This window comes from Netta rufina (assembly GCF_964035555.1).
Source record: "Netta rufina genome assembly, chromosome: 6".
NCBI classification, from domain to species: Eukaryota; Metazoa; Chordata; class Aves; order Anseriformes; family Anatidae; genus Netta; species Netta rufina.
The window spans coordinates 29,765,104-29,785,605 of NC_140129.1; the positions used below are offsets into that span (position 1 = coordinate 29,765,104).

The 20,502-nt window shown below is 37.1% G+C and overlaps 1 protein-coding gene across 12 annotated transcripts in view; it reads right to left on the reverse strand.

Moving 5' to 3' along the window:
- Window positions 1-1,542: 1,542 nt before the first annotated feature.
- Window positions 1,543-20,502, reverse strand: part of R3HDM1 (R3H domain containing 1) — a 50,782-nt gene continuing 31,822 nt past the window's right edge. For 7 of the 12 annotated variants that reach the window (XM_084289154.1, XM_084289152.1, XM_084289151.1 and 4 more), the window contains 11 exons: window positions 18,236-18,496; window positions 17,360-17,480; window positions 13,170-13,324; window positions 12,463-12,611; window positions 10,888-10,991; window positions 10,118-10,285; window positions 6,893-7,062; window positions 6,518-6,668; window positions 5,012-5,094; window positions 4,131-4,215; window positions 1,543-3,218 (listed from right to left, as the gene is read on the reverse strand). In XM_084289154.1, coding sequence (XP_084145280.1) covers window positions 2,857-3,218; window positions 4,131-4,215; window positions 5,012-5,094; window positions 6,518-6,668; window positions 6,893-7,062; window positions 10,118-10,285; window positions 10,888-10,991; window positions 12,463-12,611; window positions 13,170-13,324; window positions 17,360-17,480; window positions 18,236-18,496 — 1,809 coding nt within the window. In that variant the 3' untranslated portion in view covers window positions 1,543-2,856. The remainder of the gene's footprint in view (window positions 3,219-4,130; window positions 4,216-5,011; window positions 5,095-6,517; window positions 6,669-6,892; window positions 7,063-10,117; window positions 10,286-10,887; window positions 10,992-12,462; window positions 12,612-13,169; window positions 13,325-17,359; window positions 17,481-18,235; window positions 18,497-20,502) is intronic. The other 5 variants (XM_084289149.1, XM_084289148.1, XM_084289147.1 and 2 more) reach the window with 1 other exon arrangement.

Below are 20,502 nucleotides of genomic sequence, written 5' to 3' on the forward strand. Positions count from 1 at the left end.
GGTGTTTTAGGGAACCAAAAGGGGCAGAAGTGTAAAAGCCAGGAGAGCGGGGCTGGTCTTGGTTCAACAAGTTTGAGAGCCGATGTCTGATGAACCCTGGCCAGTTACTAGAGACAGTATGAAATGGCACAACAGCTGGAATGAACAAAAGACTGTAAAGTGGAAATATGTTAGTTTGTGCCCATTTTAGACATCAGAGACCTTTATAATTAATAGGACTTCAGGGGTGTTAATCAATGAGGTACACATCAGCATATCCAGATCAAAAACTTTAACAGTCCCTACTTAACAGGAAAGAAAGCATGCCCAGAAAGGGGAAACAGTCTGTAGGTAAGAGTCATTCAGGATTAGAATAAAACTGACTTAATAAATGCTTTTTTTCTTCTGGAGTAACTTTCACTCAAATTTACAACATACTTGTTAAGAAATATTGGCTGAGACTTGTTCCTCTCCTCCTTTTGTTTGCCTCGCTCACGTTCTCCATGCTTACCTCTCTCCTCTTTGTTTTCTTCTCTTTGGTTATTATGGGGAAAGTTTATTAAACGAAGCGAGTCATGCAGCATCCTTTGGAAATACCTAGATTTAATGTTATGCTTAGCTCTGGTCTTAGGTCATTCAGAATAGATGAAAACTCTCCGTTATACATTCCTCTTCTACATCTATGGAACAACGTCCTGGAAATGTTTAGCCACAGGAAGCAGCTGCCTTTCTGGGTTTCAGCACCTGTCAGTACAGACATTTAATTTGTTAACTACTTTCACAGGAGTAAAACAGTAATCTTGAGCTAGTGCTGGAGAATTGACAAGAAGCAGTGATGTAGCCCCTGCAATGGTTGTGTTACCACCTCTGTGCTGCTGGGAGGAGCGGAATATTGTAATCTGTGTAACCTGGGGGTGATAGAGGCACTGGGTGCTACAGCACTCCCACCTCAGGAGGAAGAAATACATCCTCTGAGGCATGACTCTTCATTCAAGTAGTAACAAATGAACTTGAATGCCAAGAAACATCCATCCTTTTAGTGAAACGGACTTAGCAAAGTGGATCTGCTTATCTGTTGCTAAGTAAATCTGTCTTTTGGCTAAGGGCTTGAACATTTTCCCTCTACTTCAGGAGAACATTCAAGCGTAAGTGTACCCTCAGCCATGTAAATACCCATCACTACGGCATTTTGCAGGGTCAAGTCCCACATGCCTCGTTCGTTAGGTTGCATCATTCCCAGACAGATCAATTTTCTTCTGCGTATTTTTGATTAATCACATGAATGATTTGAGCACTCACAGGACTGTTACTACCACTTCACATGTTTACATTTGGTTGTTGAGTGGTAGAATTTTCAAAACAAGGTGAAAATTAATGCCTCTAAATTCTTTCCCTCTGTAAAATATATTTTTATAATATAACATTTACCTCAAGTTTCCACTTACGGAAATTACAAATGAATGTTTTACAGAACTACAGCTGTAAAGGAAGGGAACAAGTTATTACTTGTCTATGCAGCAAGTCAGTGCCCATGCTAAGAATAAAAAACAAAACAAAACAAAACAAAACAGGAGCAGCACCTCATGGTCCCTGATCAATTTCTTCCTAGTTTTACTTATATAGGGAAACACTTAAAAAATGGAGGTTGACATAAATAAATGCTTCAAGAAGAGGAACAGAGAGAGCGGTTCTTTGAGAAATTCTAGTATTTATGTTATTAGCAAGTTATTTTCTCACATTAAAGGGATCCAAACCATTGATGTGTTCATCCAGGTTTCAGAAGAATCCTAGAAGTTTAAACAAGTGCACTGGAAAAGTTTGTTTGTAAACATTTATTTTCTTGAACTGAAAAAGGCTTGCATCAGCACACATTGTACAGCCTTGCAAATTACACAAATTGAAAAAAAAAAATGTTTGTTTCATTTTTATGTGCAATTAATCTTTAATGTCCAGTGAGCATCTGCAAATGATGAAAACTTAAACCATTAAAAAGGTTTCCAGCACTTATCAAATACAATTATCTTAGCGTGAAAAGGAAGAGAAAGAGATTCATACTGGTGGGAACACAATTAAAGTGCAAACATTTTGTCACTTGTGAAGACAATTTAGTTTCTTCACCTTTTTGCTAAAAAGAAATATTAAAATGTGATTCAGTGAACATTCTTTGTAATCTATTCATATTCCCCCTTAAATACTTATTAAACTTGTTGGATCAGAAGCAAATCCTTCGAGGTTACAACCAACTTGTGATTTCTTTTGACATTGCTTGAATGAATCTCAAAAGAAAACAACCATCTAAGGAGTTAGCTAGTTACTAAAATTATATTTTTTTTCCTTTAAAAACAAAACAAAACAAAAAAACAAACACAAGGGGAAAGGAACAGGTTAATTTGAAGATTTGGGGTACTTTGCTAGAAAAGTAGAGTAATTCCTTGGACATGGTTCTCTTTTCCCCTCCACCAATCCTCAGGCTCCTGCTTTGGAATGGACAGCTGCGTGCTGGCTGTGAAAAGGGATTATAAAATACAAATCTGGACGTGGGATTTTATGAATGTCTGCTGTACAATAGAACTTTGGATCTGATACAAGAATTCAAAAATATAAAACAAAACTATTATAAAAGTAGGGGGCATCTCAGCGGCATTCCTTATAGAAAGCTGCCTTTTCTCAAAGGTGATTCCTTGCTATTGTCTGGGATCAACTCTTTATTTTTTTTCTTCATCTCGCTGGATCACTGGGTTATTCTTCAATGGTTAATGTCACATGACAAAACATCCCAGGAGTCTCTCTGAAGAGAGCAGAAACCCCGTAACATCAAGCCAATCAAGGAGAGGAGGACATGAAGTAGTAAAGGCTGAGTGTCCACCCATGGAACTGCTACTGAGAACTAGCCCTTTCCAGAATGTGAAAGTCGTAGTGCTTCTTGCTCGTTCTCAGCCTGAACTTGTTCACTGAGGTACTACTTTGTTTCTTCAATGCGTTCTGAGCAGCCGACATCGTAGGGAACGTAGCTAGAACCGTGTACGTGGAGGCCAAGTCACTGGGTTTGGATGGCTCAGTGTTCACATTGCTATCCCCGCTGCCACAGTAACGACGGTGCTGCTGCGTCTGCAGACACTGCGAATCCCTTAGCCACCGAATCTTGGCACCAACTTTTAAAAGTTCTCCGAATAGTTTTTCTGCTTCCATACGAGTTATGCCTTCCGGCAGTTCAGTTATTTCTAGAACTTTTCCCACAACTGAAACAAGAAAAAGATGGAATCAAAATCGGTGGTTGTACTGAAAGATCCATCACACAGCGGAAAGTGAGTTATTTCATCTCACATCTCCAACTGCCTGATGCCATGCTGATACACGGGCATGCCATTCCTGGAACCCAGGGGGCATTCTGCTGTCACAGAAAAGCTGAGGATAGAAGAGTGGGGCAGGGAATCCACACCAAGTTTTGCAGTAGATTTGAACACTCACTCTACCACCTGACTCTCTTCACACATCACTGTGCTAAACAGCTAGTCTCTCTGCTCTCAGAATCTTCTCCAGAAAATGGTTAGAAAGAACTGATTTATCAGTAATTTTCTGCAAAGAGCTGATGGTAGGTAACACTTGCAACACAAATAATTTCCAGTAAAGATGGGAGAACAGCTGATGTCAGGTTTTATTTGGATGACATCTTTACCAACTCCAAAGACCCAACCTGCAGATCTCCTAGCATGTTCTCAAAATTCATGGATTTATTTTTATTAGAAGGAAAAAACTAAGTATTAACTTTTTTCTGGTTTAGGTATGATTTTGCATTTCACAGAAGAGGAAGCAGGGGTACACGTTTACTATAATATGGGAGAAGGGTTTTGGACTTGGCTTGAATCCAGTAAACTTGCTTTTCCTTTTAGTACTGTTCAGTCCTGGTCTTCTCTAGTCTTTTCTGCAGCTTTCAAAACTACACTTTTCTCATTCCTCTCTCTCTCATTATCTTTCCTCTCTCTCCTAATCAAGTCGTCTGTCCATCTTTGTTTCCACGGTTTGCCATGCCCATTTCTGCCCAGTTACATTTCATTCTGTCCCTTTTCTCACCTGTGCTTTTCTCATTAAATCCCTAGCCTGTCACCACAATTTATTCTGCTGGAGGACTGTGTCAGTCAGCAATTCTATACCTGGTTCTCCCGCACCAAGATCTGTTGAAGCAGCCTTCTTTGCTGGTTTCTTCCCCCTGTTTCCGTGTCTGTTTCCAGGCTGACACTGGAGAGATGGATATAAATGATGTACTTTAATGACAGCGCATCAGTATTTTGAAATATCTGGGTTAGCTCAGTGAAAAATTATGCAGGAGAATGTCTGAGAAGTAACCTGTGCTACTGTGGTATAGAAAAGATTTCCATGTCTGATTTTAGTCATGGAGTTTAGCAATCCTGCAGTCAGGGGCATTCAATCCTTCAGAAGAAAGGAAGCAAATGACGAAAAATCACCTCAACCCTTCTTGGAAAAAAAATCCATCCCCGCCCCCAAACCCAACACACCTTCTGGCTGATCTCAGGTAGAACTGAGCAAGGGAGAGGGTCTGTGTTTGTCCCAGAAGTTAAATAGATGGCAAGACTTGTGAGCTTTGCCAACTCTTAATATTTTGGCTTTCTTGTAAGAAACAAAGACACCCTTTGCTTAGAAATACCCGTATGTATTTTCTATTTTTAAAAAACTGTTATTCAAATAAAACAATAATTTACAGAAACAGTCTCTCTCCAATTTTTTGACAAACTGCCTCCAAAAGAATCCATATTCTACACTGGGCCTTCTATCTTCTTTTGTAGGTTGGAATTTCAGTTCAAAAGAAAAGCTACATTTCATAATGCTTCTCTGTATTTTTGCAACAGGAACAATGGGAAGTATCAACACAGAATAAAAACAGTTATTGGAAAGCACGTGCTTTCCAATCAGTTACTTTTCTAATGCAATGATATATTCTCCTGTTCATGGTTATTATAACTGTAGTCCTGAACTGTTTTCTTCAGTGTTTCCAGGAGAGTGTTGTCTTTAATACCTGTTGGCTTGCTACTTGTCCACGTAACAAAGATGGTGGATTGTATTGCAGGGGCTGGCCGAGCAATGGGTATCTGGCATCTCCTTAAAGAGAAAGGTAATTAGAAAGCTTTTTTTTCCTGTAATATAAAAACTCTCTCCAAATTCGCTTACACCAAAGAGAAATCAGAATGACTGCACAAAGCAGTGTATTTGGCTAAGCTAAGAAAATAAGATTTGGCACCATTAAGTAAATGTCTATAAGTAAGTCTTACTGATCACAAGGTGGAAGGCTACAAGCCTAAGGCTCTCTTGTATTTCAGAGTTCCACTGAAAAATGTACTATTTTTTTTTCCCCTTCAAAGCAGTCTTCTCTAAATCCTGTCACATCAAAATGAGCTTAATGAGGATGCTGTCAGTGTAACAGTTTAACCATTTCCATGGTAATCTCTCTATATTCCTGGTAATCTAGTGCCAGGTACATCTGTATATCCTTTTTGCTCCAAGGAGCCACAAGATCAGTGAACATAAATTTTTAATAAATCACAGAAGAGTAAGAAAGTTGAGGGACACGATTTACAACAGGCAACCTGGATTTTTTTTTTTTTTTTTAACAAGAGGAATGTAACACAAAGCAATAGTGTAAAGATCATGCAGAAGGTAAGACAAAGGCAAACAAAGGAAAATAAGGTCTTCTCTATCAGTAAGGAAGACCTAACAGATTTTTCTCTAAGTTTTGTTTTACTTTAATGCAATTTTTCTATAAAGTAAGACCCACTGATTTCAAGTTTGGGAATTGCAGATGTCCAAACATAATGGACATCCTTGGTCACTGACACAGGATTTATCATTTGTTTTCCAATTTTTATCACATCTCAGTGAAAATTCCCTATTTTCTGTTTTACGATAACATGGCAGCAGAGGAATGAATGAAATTATTCTACAAGGATTTTTCTTCTATCATGCTAGTTTTTCTAAAAGGAATGAAGAATTCGCACTTAGGCAGTGGTTTGATTCAGTGCATCATCAATGAGTAAATGAGTTTGGTAGAACATTCATCTTAACGTGACATTTCTGTGTCCTTTTCTCCAAAAGATACCATTACCACCCAATGTGTTAAGGTCAGCTTGTCCCACATGATTTATCTTTGTAGCTCTAAAATTATACCTTTTGTAAATAGATGTAGAGTTCTTGATTTATGGTTAAAACTTGAAACTAAATTATATCAAACATTGTATTAATATTTTCAATTCTACAGTGGGCAATTTCTTATGAGAGAAAGCTAGTGAGTTATAGAAGGTCCAACAACAAAAGATCGAGGCTTTTGAGAATATGGGGAATGATACCAGTGCAGAGTGATAAGGTCAAATTGTACATGATGCAAGGTGGACAGTTTTGATGATCCCACTTCAGCAGCAAGACTACTTATGTGAGCCACAGTTTGTCACAAAATCCTTATATAGCTTGTATTTTAAAACATTTATTGAAAATAAAACCACAGAAATATTTTAGTTAACTAAAAATATACCTTGTCCAGGGACGAAAGGTCTAGAAAACTGGGGCACAATAGAAAGAGGTGTTAATGTGGGACGGATGTTCTTCATGTTTGATAGCTGAGCTGGTGCTGGTGATTGGGCCGGTGAGGTGACGGGACTACCTACTTGAGGACTATGCTGCAACTGGATAAACAAGTTAGTGTTTTAGAAAGTATCTAGGTGAGCAATGACATCTACAGCATTCAAACGCTGGAAGCAAAATTAAAATTGGTATATTAAGTACCATCAGAACAGATTTCATTCCCCAAAAGAACTTTTGGGGAGAAAGAAAACCAACACAAAATGACATGCAAAGGTGCAATTTATGCAAATAAGTCATGCTAGAAAATAAATCAAAAAGCTCATACCTGTGCAGCACTGTCTAAAGTGCTAAGTTCTGCGGACTTCTGCCCCCTTTGATGATCACAGTAGTATTTATTCTGTTTCCACTGTGGAGGTGAATGGTTCCGAGGCTGAGGATTGTTAGGTATATTTAGCTGCATCATTACTACTCCTCCACCTGGTGGTGCTGCTACTGCTGCAAGACAAGAAATTGGTAGAATACAGTTAGTTTATCATATATTTAAATTTTTATTTTACAAGAAAAAACGTGAAAAAAGAGAAATAGCATAATGGACATCTTGCTAAATAAGCTGCTCAATTACAGAAAACTAGGACAAGTATCTTCTGAACAATTATATTTCCACTATCAGATAAATGTGCACTAGATTAACTTGAGAAGGCTTCCCAGAACTATAAAAGATAAACGGAAACCAATGAAACTCATTATTGAGAATATTTTTGAAACAAATTCTATTTAATGGTAGTTGAAATTACTCAACATTCATTGCAGTTACTGTCAGAGTAATGCATTGAAGAACAATCCTATCAAGAAAAATATGCATCATTTAAAAACAGTTTACCTAGTTAGTTTACAAGATATACCAAATGTTTTATCCGATACTATACCATACATTAGAAAGACCTAATTAATCTTCAGTCCGAGGCAAAATTACCCTCATTTACACATTTTACAATGGATTTTTACATAACTGAGATTGTTTTTCTGCACAGAGACTGCGAGCTGATCCCCACATCCTGTACCACTTTGCCACTGTGGTAGCTACATAAACTCCAGTTAGAGAATGGCCAAACAGCTGATGGTGTTCCTTACAGTTTCACGTAAGAGTTGTGATGAGAGGTTTCCAGAGAGAAAACTGGTCCTCCCCCTGTTGACCTGTCCCTTTCCCAGGTAATTTATATAATGTCATGTTCACGTGAAAGTGGTTGTTTTCAGTTTCCTTCTTTCCTCTACCCACTGCTTACATAATTTCTTTGAAACAATGATTAAAATATGTGATTGAAACCGCATTTAATCATTCACCTATAAAGATGGGATCTACAACCTTCTCAAATCACCGCCTATGTTGTAGCATCAGTTAGGAACAGTAAGTCAGACATGGATTTTTTTTTTTTTTAAATGCATTTTATATGTGCTATTGCTTTCACTGCCCCTACGGTCCAAAAAAGAAACAATCTGACTCCTTTGAAATGCAAACCAAATAACATAGAATAACAAATTCAATAATAAAACTATATTAGCTTTTCTAAACTGTATTCTGAAATACTTATTATACTGATTTTTATCAAAATAAAGTGATACAAGCAGTACTTTTGCATCTATATTCTCTTTCCAATCTTTTTAATGGCAAAAACGTTGTACCCAGGTATTACAGACTTAGATGTAATCATCAGATTACCTCACCAATTTTAGTGGATATACATTTGAGTGTCCCTGTAAGAGCCACATTGCAAATTGCTCTATTTTGTTGCATGGCAAAATAAATCATACATCTACTTACAGGTATCTGCTACACAATCAGAACAACACACCCCACAACACTTTCCAAGTGGCCAAGCCCATAAGCTTATGTAAACCCTATACATAAACCTGAGGTGTACCAAGCAAACATCTATGTACACGCTGTTTTACACATGAAAAAATATAAACATATGCCTAAAAATGAAATATTTATATTATTTCATTTTTATGCATATATTTATAAACATTAAAATGGTATATTTACATCTTACTGTCTTAAAATAGTGTATTTTATAGTATTCTGCAGCACTTGGCATACAACTCTTTTGTCTCATCTCTGTTCAGTAAGAATGCCCAACAAAAACACACTTGTATTTCAGAATTATCAATAGCATCATTTCTAAAATGTGTCACGATCTGAAAATTCTACTTAAACTACCAAAAAACCACCCTCCATAAATCCCCCAAATGCTGGTTCTTTCTACTTCTACAGCATTTCAGTAAATGAAAACAAATGGAAATCTTTGCCTAAACAAGCATGCTTGAAATAAAGTGTCATCGAAAGCATACCTCTGTTTGCAGACACTTCACTTCAATTATCAAAATACATGAGAAGAAAAAACACGGAAGAAACCCCTGAAAAATCTTCCAGATCAGGAGTCTGGTCTTCTACAAATCTACAAATCTTCTACAAATCTACCACTCAGCTGCTTGTCTGCATATGTCCTCACCTCAACCACCTTGAGGTATCATCTCAGTATCACTGTAGCTGAAGCGCATGCTTTTCTTTATTCACTTGGTACTTGTTCTCTGTCACAGAGGCTCTCCCCTTCCCCAAACTTGTATTAATCACAGCTTTGAATCAGGCCTTCAAAACGGAATAAAACCAAAACTACCAAGATAAGGGTAGAACCAAGTAGGGCTAGACTGATTTTGGACATCCTGAAATGACAGTCTTCAAGAACTACATCCAAACAAATTCAAAGTGTTGAGGAAATGGAAACAAAACCAGAACTGCTGTGAACAGCTATCCTGCCACTTAAGTGGATGTTACCTATTTACTAATAAACAGGCTCTAAAAATATCTTATAAGTTCGTAAGAACCATCACATCTATACTGGAATCTAGGTCACTGACCTAGTTGTTTAATCTATTACTTGCCTGAAAAATACTGAGATAGCAATATTTGAGATTACTCCCTTTTTTGCCAACCAAATCTCCCTGATGCATCAAACTCCCTATCAGTGAAATAAGGACAGTACCACTCACTATGATTGATCTATAACCTCTGGTTTGAAGGCTACTTTATACTCTTAACCTCCTGACCAGCCCAATTTTATGATAATTGTGTTTGGAAATTCAGAGGTTTTAAGTGTTTGGATGTTAATATTTACAAACATTTCATGCATAAGACAAGCTCTGTATCACTGGTGTTTTCACACCCCACTGAAGCTGCTATTTATATGCCTTTTAAAAATTACCTAAAAGACTGAAACACTCCAAACCTGATTTAAATGCTTCTGCTATGTGACAATCTTCTCTGTTGAAGAAGGCTGCCTCCAAGCTGCCCATGTGAGGTTGGCTTTTGTTTCATTTCAGTTCAAAAGTTGTCATTTTTAATGTTACAATGATAGCAATTTAGATGAAGAATTAAGAAAAAAGCATTCATTCAAGTCACAACTGTTTTAGCAGGGAGCCATAATATCAGTCTGACCATTTACAACAGATTTCTAGACAGAATGGTGTAGATGAAAATCCCAATAAAATATACCTTTTATTGGCTGCATGATGGAAAGACCAGTGGGTGAACTTTTACATGATGAGGGTGGAGACACTATGCTGTAGTGCACAATGGAAGCAGCCTGTTGCGGCTTTGACTTTGATGAAGGTGGCAATAATGTAGGAGGTGATGGCTTCTGACTTGAATGGTTGCTATAAACTATGAAAGCAGAAGCAGTAAATAAGACTAACAGAAAAAACAAACAGGAAAACAGAACACACCACACAACTTATGAGTATTTCATTTCCCCTTTCAACAGTAAAAAAAAAAAAAAAAAAAAAAAAGAAGTGACTACTCGTCTCAGTCCAGACCCAGAATGATTACAATTTTTAGTCTCTTCTCAGGAACTCCAAAAATAAATAAATCAATCAGACCCACATAGCTCCCATAATTGAGGAAAAGATGAAAGTCATTTGGGTGAGAAAGCATTGTTCCCATGTCTGTCTCAATTCAGAAGCTGACTTGCAAGCCATTATGCCATACAGGACTGAATTCTAAGAAAGTAACTTGAGGGCTCTCAGTGATAAATTAAGATGTGAAGTTAATCTGTTTGCAATATAATTTTAAACATAGTATACAGAAGGAAATACAATAAAATAGTTAATTCTAAATTAAACCCTTATGCAATCACCCAGCATAATAATTGTTAGAAACTTATAAGTCTTTCAAAAAAAAAAAAAAACACACAAAAAAACCACCACAACCAACAAACAAAACCACAACACACACACACACACAAAAACACACTTCAATCCTCCAACCTGCACATTGCTGTCCTTGAAGCTGCTGTGAGTTACATGGTGATGATGTTCTAGGAAACTGTATCTGCTCTGATCCAGGAGGCTGCAAATATCCTACTGATGAACTACAATAACAATAAAAAACAAACATGACTACCAGAGGTTTATGTCACGTATTTATTTAATCATAACCATTGTGTTCGCTGTCTACACAGATGGCAAGTTACTGGGGTATTGTTAACTTCAATCAGCAATATTCCCCCCTATTCCCCACCCAGGAATCTGCTTCTGAAGACGACAGAAATTTCACAGCTCTTCATTGGCCACAACTTACAGTCTGCATATATCAAAAACACTACTAATTTAATATTTTGATGTACTACCTTTGTGCAAAGAGAACTGTATAGGTATAAAGATGCATAGAATATGAAAAAATGGCAGTTCATTGTCTTAATTAACCGTAACTAGGTCTTGGTTAAATGGCCACCACAGAACCTGCCACAAGGATTTCAGATGCTTCAGTGCAGAGTAACACAGCCTAAACAGGTGGCTGCAGGGGTTGCCTTACTGCAGCTTCACCAAATCGGAAAAACACCTGGTCATGGAAGAAGACTCAAGGAAAGAAACAGCCTTGCATTTGTAATACTTAAGAAAAGAACAAAGTTTATTTATGCCAGGTATTTTTCAGGGCATTAATGGCAAAAACAGGTAAGTAACAGATTCTATCGTAACAGTAACTGGTCATTCTGCCAGAGGCAGAACATCAGGTTGGTGGACTACAAGCAGGATGGTGTCTACAGCGTCTGGTACTTCAGTATAAAGTTGAAGTTTTTATTAACATATGAACTGAATGTTCTGAAGGAATAAGAAATAAGTTTTTATAACTTCAAACTGTGGAAAAAAGGAGGGACAATCTTTTTAAGCCTCCACTGGGAATCCATTTTCACCTGTAACTTCACATGAAAATTTTCCCATCCTTTGTCCCATGTGTCAAGTATATGATTTTAATTTAAAGATGCCATTGAAACAAACCAAACTCAGAAAGCAACCTGTTTCAGTTTTCAATATGTGTGGGATGTATTGCCTCACACAGCTTCTCGTCTAATGATTATAGTTCTCAGTGGTGACCCACAGGTTTGAGACTATTCAGTTCCTGCAGAACTGTATTCCACCTTCTCTGTTGAAAAGCATTACGACCTATTACTGCAATAAAGGCAAGATGCTGTCCTTAAAGGCAAGATGCTGCCCTGTTTGATAGAGATGGCCATTGCAAATGATGCAAGAGAATAAGCAATAAAATTGATTTACAAAACAAGTCTGGGATTACGTCTACAGGTGAATTCACTGAGCCTCAAACATAACTACAGAAAAGGTTAAGAACCATTTGAGTACAAAGAACAAGAACTCAGATTCATTTAAATAGACGAAGCCATGCAGCAGTGACACAAAAACTGAATTGCGTAAGAGAAAAAAACAGCTAATAAACCATTTTTAAGTCTACCTTTAAAATATATTTAATACATGCAGTAACGTAGCAGATCCTGTCAGTTACTACAAGGCAATTAAACCTGGTTGCTGAGAAATCAAATAACCAACCTTAAGTTATTCTGTTGACCTGATGGAATGACACTGTAGTAAACTGGCATTCCTGTTGTGGGCAATCCTTGATTTGACTGACCGGGAATTATTACAGGCTGTTGATATGTCTGCTGGGGCACTCCCTGGGAACCTTGAGGCACCGAAACCTAAAATTGAGAACATGTTAAGACCTTCTTGTGCAGAACATTTTTCCTTCTGCTTCTTGACCATCACCTACTTTAAGATTTTTTATTTTTTATTTTTTTTTTTGAAAACAAAACAACAAAGATCTACCAGAACTCTCTAAATCCAGAACACTAGTGATAACAGGAGTTGAAGTAACAGTGCTTTATAAAACAAAAGATTTTACCTTCTTCCCTAAAAATGGATATTTTGCTTCCAAGGGACTCCATAAATTAACAAAAGAATTTCTCTACAATAGTTAAGGAGTGGAGTGGGTGGAATTCTTACAAGCTTTTTCTTCCCTATCCTCTGAACCACAATTAATGCAGCACTTAGTATTCAAGAGGGATAAAATCTGTCAATTTGTGATAGGTCTGCTTCATGCTTCAATCATTTATTTATTTATTTTAAATCTCTCTCCTCCAAGTCACCTTTAAAATGTACTTGCAGCTTTCCTGCATTTACAAAGCAATGCACTTCAATAAAAAGGATCACTCAACAGTACAGAAGAGTGACTGGAAAGTTATGAGTAAATTACCCACCTGATACGATGGCACTGAAGGATATGGAACAATCACACCTTGAATTTGATTCCCAACATTGTTGTGTTGGCCACTGACTAGATTTTGATTCTGAGACTGCTGAACTCCAACTAACCCCTGGTAGTTTTGCTGCTGGTTAGGCAAAACTTGGTAACCTGAAATTATACATTTAAATATTATTTTGGAAGTACTGTCTAAAATGTAAGACATTTTATACAGAGCTGCCTGTATGAAAAAGTATGTGTGGCATTTTCCAGTGGCTTTTTACATCTGGCAACTTCTTAAGAGTTGAACTTACCATGCATATAAAAAGAAGCCAACATTAAAAAAATCAACGGACTTCATTCATTTACAACCACCTGGCCCCACCATTAAATACCACACATACTATCTGCAATGCTGCACTCACATGCTTGCAATATTTCTTTGCACTCCGAGTTACATGCGTTGACACCTTGATTTGATTGGTGAAAGCTGAAAGCATTTGAAAAAACCATGCTAAATAATGTCAAAAACAATTAATTGTCTATTATTATAAACAAGGCTGTTTATAATACTTCAGCTTTGAAATTCTGGTTATGATAAATTCTGCTAGCATCTCAGGTGCCCCAGGATGAAAGTATCTCACCTACGAGTCAAGGCTGAAGCACACTGTGCAATGCACTTGTGCAAGTCCTTTAAAAAACAACAACCAAAACCAAACTGATTTTTCATATTCACCCCACTGTAGTGCCTCCGCAACGCTTTATTACTGCTTAAGCTGGCACCCTTTGCTGTCTTTCAAAAATGTCCTAAATAAAAAAAAATAATAAATAATGAAAAAAGAAGAAAAAACAAGCATGAGTGCCAAACAGGAAATGGCACCCAAGCGTTTATTACGCTCCAGCCTTGTTCCCACTTTTTTTTAAGCATATAGTTGGTACCTGTTACAGGTAACTGATCAAAACACATGCAGGACACGAGTTCTTTTTGTCCTATTCCATCATACAGGTTATGTCCTTAAATACTTACCACATCAGCAACAAAACCATAACTAACTGTGTTTCTGAGACTAGGCCAGTTACCACTGTAGAGTAAAAAACTGGGCTTGTCAGAAGGACCAATGGCAAGAGGAGTCCTGTATTAACTTGGACACATTGATATTCCAAGGAATCTGACATTCCCCATGCTCCCTGGCTTGATATGGAACTATATATTTGCTAAAGCAAGTACAGCAGCAAAAAGTCACATGGATTTTTTTAAAATTGTGTTTAAAAATTGCTTAGTCTATTTAGAAAATAATTATTCAGTTAACAAACACTTTTCTTTAAAAAAAAACAAAAAAAAAACCACAAAAACCCAGAGACATTCACTGATTACATACATCCAAGGTACAATGAACATTATGAATTAGAGTCTCAGCTGGCTATCTCTCTTATAGAAATTGCAACAATGAAGAATAACAACGCCTGGTAACATCACCAAATAATGCTGGAGAAAATTAAAGGGAAGAAGGTTCAGTTCGTTAAAACCAAGAGAGCTATTCATTAGAAACACAGAAGACACTATAAATATTTTCAGAGTACTATGTAACTTCACAACCATGCCTGCTCAAATAGGTCAGTAGTTACAATTTTTAATAACTGAGCTTGGACTGCATAGAAAAATCCATCTCTCATCTGTTACAAACAAAGTATTTAAATGTGCTTTGTTACCAAGTGATCTATGGCACCTAAAAAGCAATCGAATGCAAAGCTGCAGTATACAACAGATACAATTACCACATCTGCAATCTAAAGCCCTCACTTCCCCGCCACTGTAACATTGCTGAGAATATTTTTCAGCTTTTTTTCCTGACTCTTCCAGCGACAGACATAATCAATTCTGCAAGCGGAGAGAACTGGAACAATATAAATTGAGTGCCAAGAAGGTTCCCCACAGAATTCTGAAGAACGCTCTATTTTTAGTTTCCCAGTTTCACCTCTGCATAGAAAGTGGTATGACAGAAATGCAACACTCAGCAGAAAAAGAAAACCCGCACCTGCCTGAGCAGACTGCCTCATTACCAAGAAATATTCCAGAACAGCAGCTACAAAAAGCAGCAGCTACAAAAAGAAGCATGTTTCTTGGTATTTCCATAAAGTAATCACTTAATATAAGAGGAATTAACCCACAGGATATAGAAATACATTTCTGAATAACATGTTAAGAGTGAAAAATGGCTTTTATTCAAGAACAAGAAAGTAAAATAACCTGGTTAACCAGCTCTGAATAAGGCTCGGAATCTATTACAAATAGAGCTATTATTACTGTGAGAGTGATGATTGGCAGTTTTGTAGCAGAAGCTAGTTGAACTTCAGCTGATGTTCCTACAGTTACTGCTGTTCAGATAAGACTTTTAATCAACCTACAGTTAGGTCTTTTGGTCAGTCGGCCCTCACAATCATGAGGACATTAAATACCTCTGTTTTCGGCAAAGCATTTAAAACAGAAGTGGGAAAACAAACAAACAAAAAAACAGACAACTAAATATTACAGGTGAAACCCCTTTAGCAAGGAAGCCAGGAAGCAGCTGAAAAAGAGACCGGTTCACTGTGAGAAATGTAAACCTCTCAGACAGTGTTACGGCCCCGAATTCAACAGCTCAAAGTCAGGCCAGCTCATAATGTTAAACCAAACGTGGCTTCAGGTGCCACGCTCTCAGAAGCTGTCATCTTTCACTTAACTTTGTGTTTGGAAAGCAATTTCAGAGTTAGCAACTGCTTTACAAAATGAGTAAAACCCCTGTTTTTTATGTAACACGTGATTTGTTTGTTCTCACTCTTGACCAGAGCCAGAATCCCAGAATATCCGCAGTTGGAAGGGCCCCAGCCCAAAGGACTCGTTGCCACGTTAGCCAAGTAGCACGCTGTCCTTCAGCTCACCACCAGCCATCGCTAGTAAGCATCGACCATTTCAGATGTAGCTTTGCGTTAGCTTAGTACAAATGTTTAAAATAAACCCATGAGAGGTAATTACAAAACATACAATCTCATAAGCAGTTTGCAGAACAAAAACTACAAGGTGAAACCTTTTTAATGTCCAGAATGGAGATTCGGAGTTGTCTCTAAAGCAGTAAATGAGAGCCAGCAATGGCGAGGTAGCAATTGGTTCCTAGTAAAATGTTTTTCTCTGCCATTAGTGCTAGCCACACACCAAGTAACCAAGCAGGAATGAGTGGAATTCAATTATTGGCTGGACCATCCTTTCACTACCCTAACAAGATCCCTTGATATTGGGACTAGAGGCACAAGGTACCTTATCAAAGCAGTAAGAATTGTCTGCACAGCTATCTTTCTCCCTTTATTATGTTTATTTCTTCTAGGCCAGAAACAGATTTTTGTGGCTGCTACTTTTCACCCGTCCATGTTACAGATGGTGAAATTCAATAAAGCATCAACAGCTGAAAACACACAAGCACCAAATTTACTTACCTAATAGCAACTGATTCCTCCCTTTGCATCTTAATGCTGATGCACATCACCCCGTGCTTTTAAACTCAGATCTGGGGGGCGGGAGGTGCAAATAAAAGAATCCTTCTTTCTGAATGACACTAAATCCCTGATTTTTAACGGACTCAGCCAAAATGTTCTCTGCCTTCATATGTCACTAGCTACTTCTGAAAGTTTTTACTATGAGTTAAGATACTACTCAGAAATAAATTTGCTTTAGGAATCCAAACCTTACTGAAGAAGTTGTAACAATATTTGTAAGTAGGCAGGTTATTAGAATATGATAGCTATACTTAATTCAAAAGGAAAAAAAGACAAGAGGAAAGCAGGGAAACAGACAAAGCTTGATAACATTCATAGGAAGCTAAGTCAAAACACTAGAGAAGCCTTTACTGAAATAGAAGGATCAGAAAACTAATTCTAGCCACTTAAGTCTCATGATATATACTGTTCAATATCCACACCTTTAGTCAAAGGACAAAAAAATTACTCTATATTATTTTCAACTGCATTTAAAAATAAATGACAGTATTACCAACATGGTCTGCATAGCAGTGTTTTCATGCCACATCTAAAATTAGTAACCAAAGCTTCAAAACAAGAGATAAGGTGATAAGGTGTATCTCTGCAGCATTACATCATTTAAAGTTATTTATTCACCTTAAAACATGAAAAAAACACACCCAAGGTATTCAAAATGCTGAATTAAGTTCAACAAACCTGTCTGCTGTCCAGGCTGTGCCAATGGTTGGTTTTGCTGCGTGTTGTAATGGACAGAAACAGGTCGATACTGTTGGCTGGAGTGCGAGTACTGATTGGGTGTACAATAACAAGCTGGCATCTAAAGACAAACGACAATTAAAGAGATGCACTACCTGCAAGTTTGTAGCAGGCATACACATAAACACAAAAAGAGGTGCACACAATAAAAGAGGTGCAAAACTTTAATGGTGCAACTAATGTTAAATGCTTTAGCAAATAAAAATACTTACTCTGTATTATATAAAGTCTCTCTTTTAACAGCTGATTTCTTGTACTTTCATTGTAGAAGAAATAAGTTCCAAAACACTAAATTCCCCTACATCAGCACTATTTTCATGAACTGTTTTTAGCAGTCTCTGGTGACAATACATGTCATTTTAGCCAATGCCAGAGGAAAGTAATGCACTGCTACTTTTAAACTGCAATAACTACTTGGTGGAACCATGGAGAAAGTTGGAGGGGAGATGGGAGCAGATTCAGGATCTTTGGACCAATTTGCATAAGGAAACATCTGAGACACTAGAAAACAATGGAGAACACAAGGATGTACAAAATCCACATTTGGTAGTTTTAAAATGTCACTACCAGTAACACAGTGCTCTGATATTTATGGTTTTTGTTTGTTTTTATTTAACTAGCTAAATAGACAAATCTGAGTGATTATTCCTCCTCAAGTACACTAAGGTCATTCATTTCAAAACACAAATGAGAAAAAAAATGCACACAGCCACAAATTAACAGGGATCCCCACAGCACATAAAAAGCCCATTAATGGAACAGCATCATCATATTTTAATTTTAGCTTTTGGTAGACTGGAAACAGAACCATTGTACCTGTGGCACAGGTTGCTGCATATATCCCTGCTGCTGGAGCACTTGCTGGCTGACAGGGTGGCTAGACGTAGAGTAGCCTTGAGTAGAAACTGGTTGGCCAGAGGGTGGTGGAGGTGGAGCAGCTGCGATGATATAACCAGACTGCTGTGGGGGCTGGAGGACTACAGTGGACTGGAACATAGTGGTATGAGGTTCAGCTGGATCAGCAGGTGGCTGACGGGCAAGACTCATATGGCTAAATTGTGATCCTAGGTTGTCTTGCTGTAGTTGTTAAAAAAAAAAAAAAAAAAAAAAAGGCAAAAATTACATTCACAGGTACTCAAAATAAAATAAGAATAAAAGATTATATCACAGTAAGTGAAAGACAAATAGCTCAGTAAGTAAAATTTTCATATAGGAATGTCTCAAATTACAACATCAGCCAAAGAGCAGGAGGAAGAATGATAGCACATGATAGAACACAGCAGCAAATTATCTTCAGGGCTGACAGTGGGAAAGAACATCCATGTTGAGAGACTTTACTCACTCCACATCTGCCTCTATCTACTTATTGTAAGAATTCAATTTATTTTCTGATTGGACTCCAAAGCCTGAGTAATAATGTTAACCCCCAGTTAAGACAGCAGAAGGCAACAGTATTGTTAAAGTAATTTTTAATTTTCAGTTAATGAGGCTCTAATCCTGGACAACAGGAGACATTTGTCTAGCTTGGTATTATACTACATACTTGTCATGCTAAAACAAAAAATCAATCCTTCTAACAGCTGCAAAAATCTATTCTAGCTGCTACCCATTATCTGTATTTTATTAACATTTGAAACTATGGTACTGACAGCACTGAGCGCTGCAGGAGTCCCATGGAATATGAAACTCCTCTTACTGTAACCCCAAGCATTTTTCTTTTCAAGCAATTCAGCATCAAATGGATTACCAGCATTCTGAAAATAAGAAGTGATCTCTAATAAATTATCTTTTGTTAAAAATGAAGGTTCACAAGTAAAATCCAAATGTGAAGAAACTCAAAAATTTGAAGACAATATGACGAAAATATGAGTTAATTGACAAAAACTAAAGTTTGACCTCTGTCTTTTATGGATCTATATTCACATTGTTTGATGAAGTTTTATAGTTCCAAGGCTAAAAACACTAAATACTAGAAATATAAATTTGCACTTAAAACTTTATTTAGAATACCTTTACATCTTAAAAAGACTTATTTTCATCGTATCAACTACTTAACTTGTCATTGTCACTTCATTTTGAGATGAGGCCTATCAATGCAACCATAATACTTCTCTACACTGGATTTTACATTCTGCTCCCCATAATATCTAGTTAAGAGAAGAGATCCTGATATTCAGTTCTGATTAAATATTACTTTTACAAATGGCTAAAGTGCCACTGCAAGTTTATTTCTGTTATACACTGAATACAAGTGAATTCTGATCTGGTCAGTTCTTCCCACAACAACAGGTACAGTACAAATATGATCAACCATTGAAACACCGTATTGCCAGACATGGATAAAGCAAACTTTCCTGCTACCAACTATGAAGGTGTTCAATTTAGATTACGAGCCTAGACCACCATTCCTTTTTATATGTTATGTAAGTTGCCATAAGTAGAAATACATTTTTGAAGCTGACAGCACAATTAGTACTTCAACTCATTTCCTGAACATGAAATGGTTTGAAACTATTATAAACCTGGGGAAGTTTCATTGTTTTAACAAACGTATGCCTAACAATGATTGCAAATTACAGCACAGAAACCTAAGCTATGTTTGAACTAGCTGCCACAGGCAGCAATTTATTCATATGCTAAAACTGCGTAGGAAGTTCACATTGGTTAATTACCTTCTCAGTTAATGAGATGAGAATGGTTAAGTTATTTTCAATGCAATTCACATGTATTCAAACTCTAAAATACCATGAGAAACAACACTGCTAAAAACAATACACCCTTTGTGAAGTGCAATTCCTTTTTAGGATTGTATATCTAAAGTACAGATAACACTTATTATATAGTTTTAATTATATGCAGCCTATTGAATTCAGATCTATATTTATTACCAGACAATGTTTCTGATTAATACCAAAACCAGTAACAAAATACTTTGAATACATATTAAAATAGCTATTGTATAACACGTAGAGCTGCATGGAAAGCTGGGAAGCCTAGTTTTTGACCCAAACCCTAGTTTACATTCTGCTTTGGGTAACTTTGCTTCTTTCCTAGTCTTCATTTTGTCTTGGTGTTAAGATTCT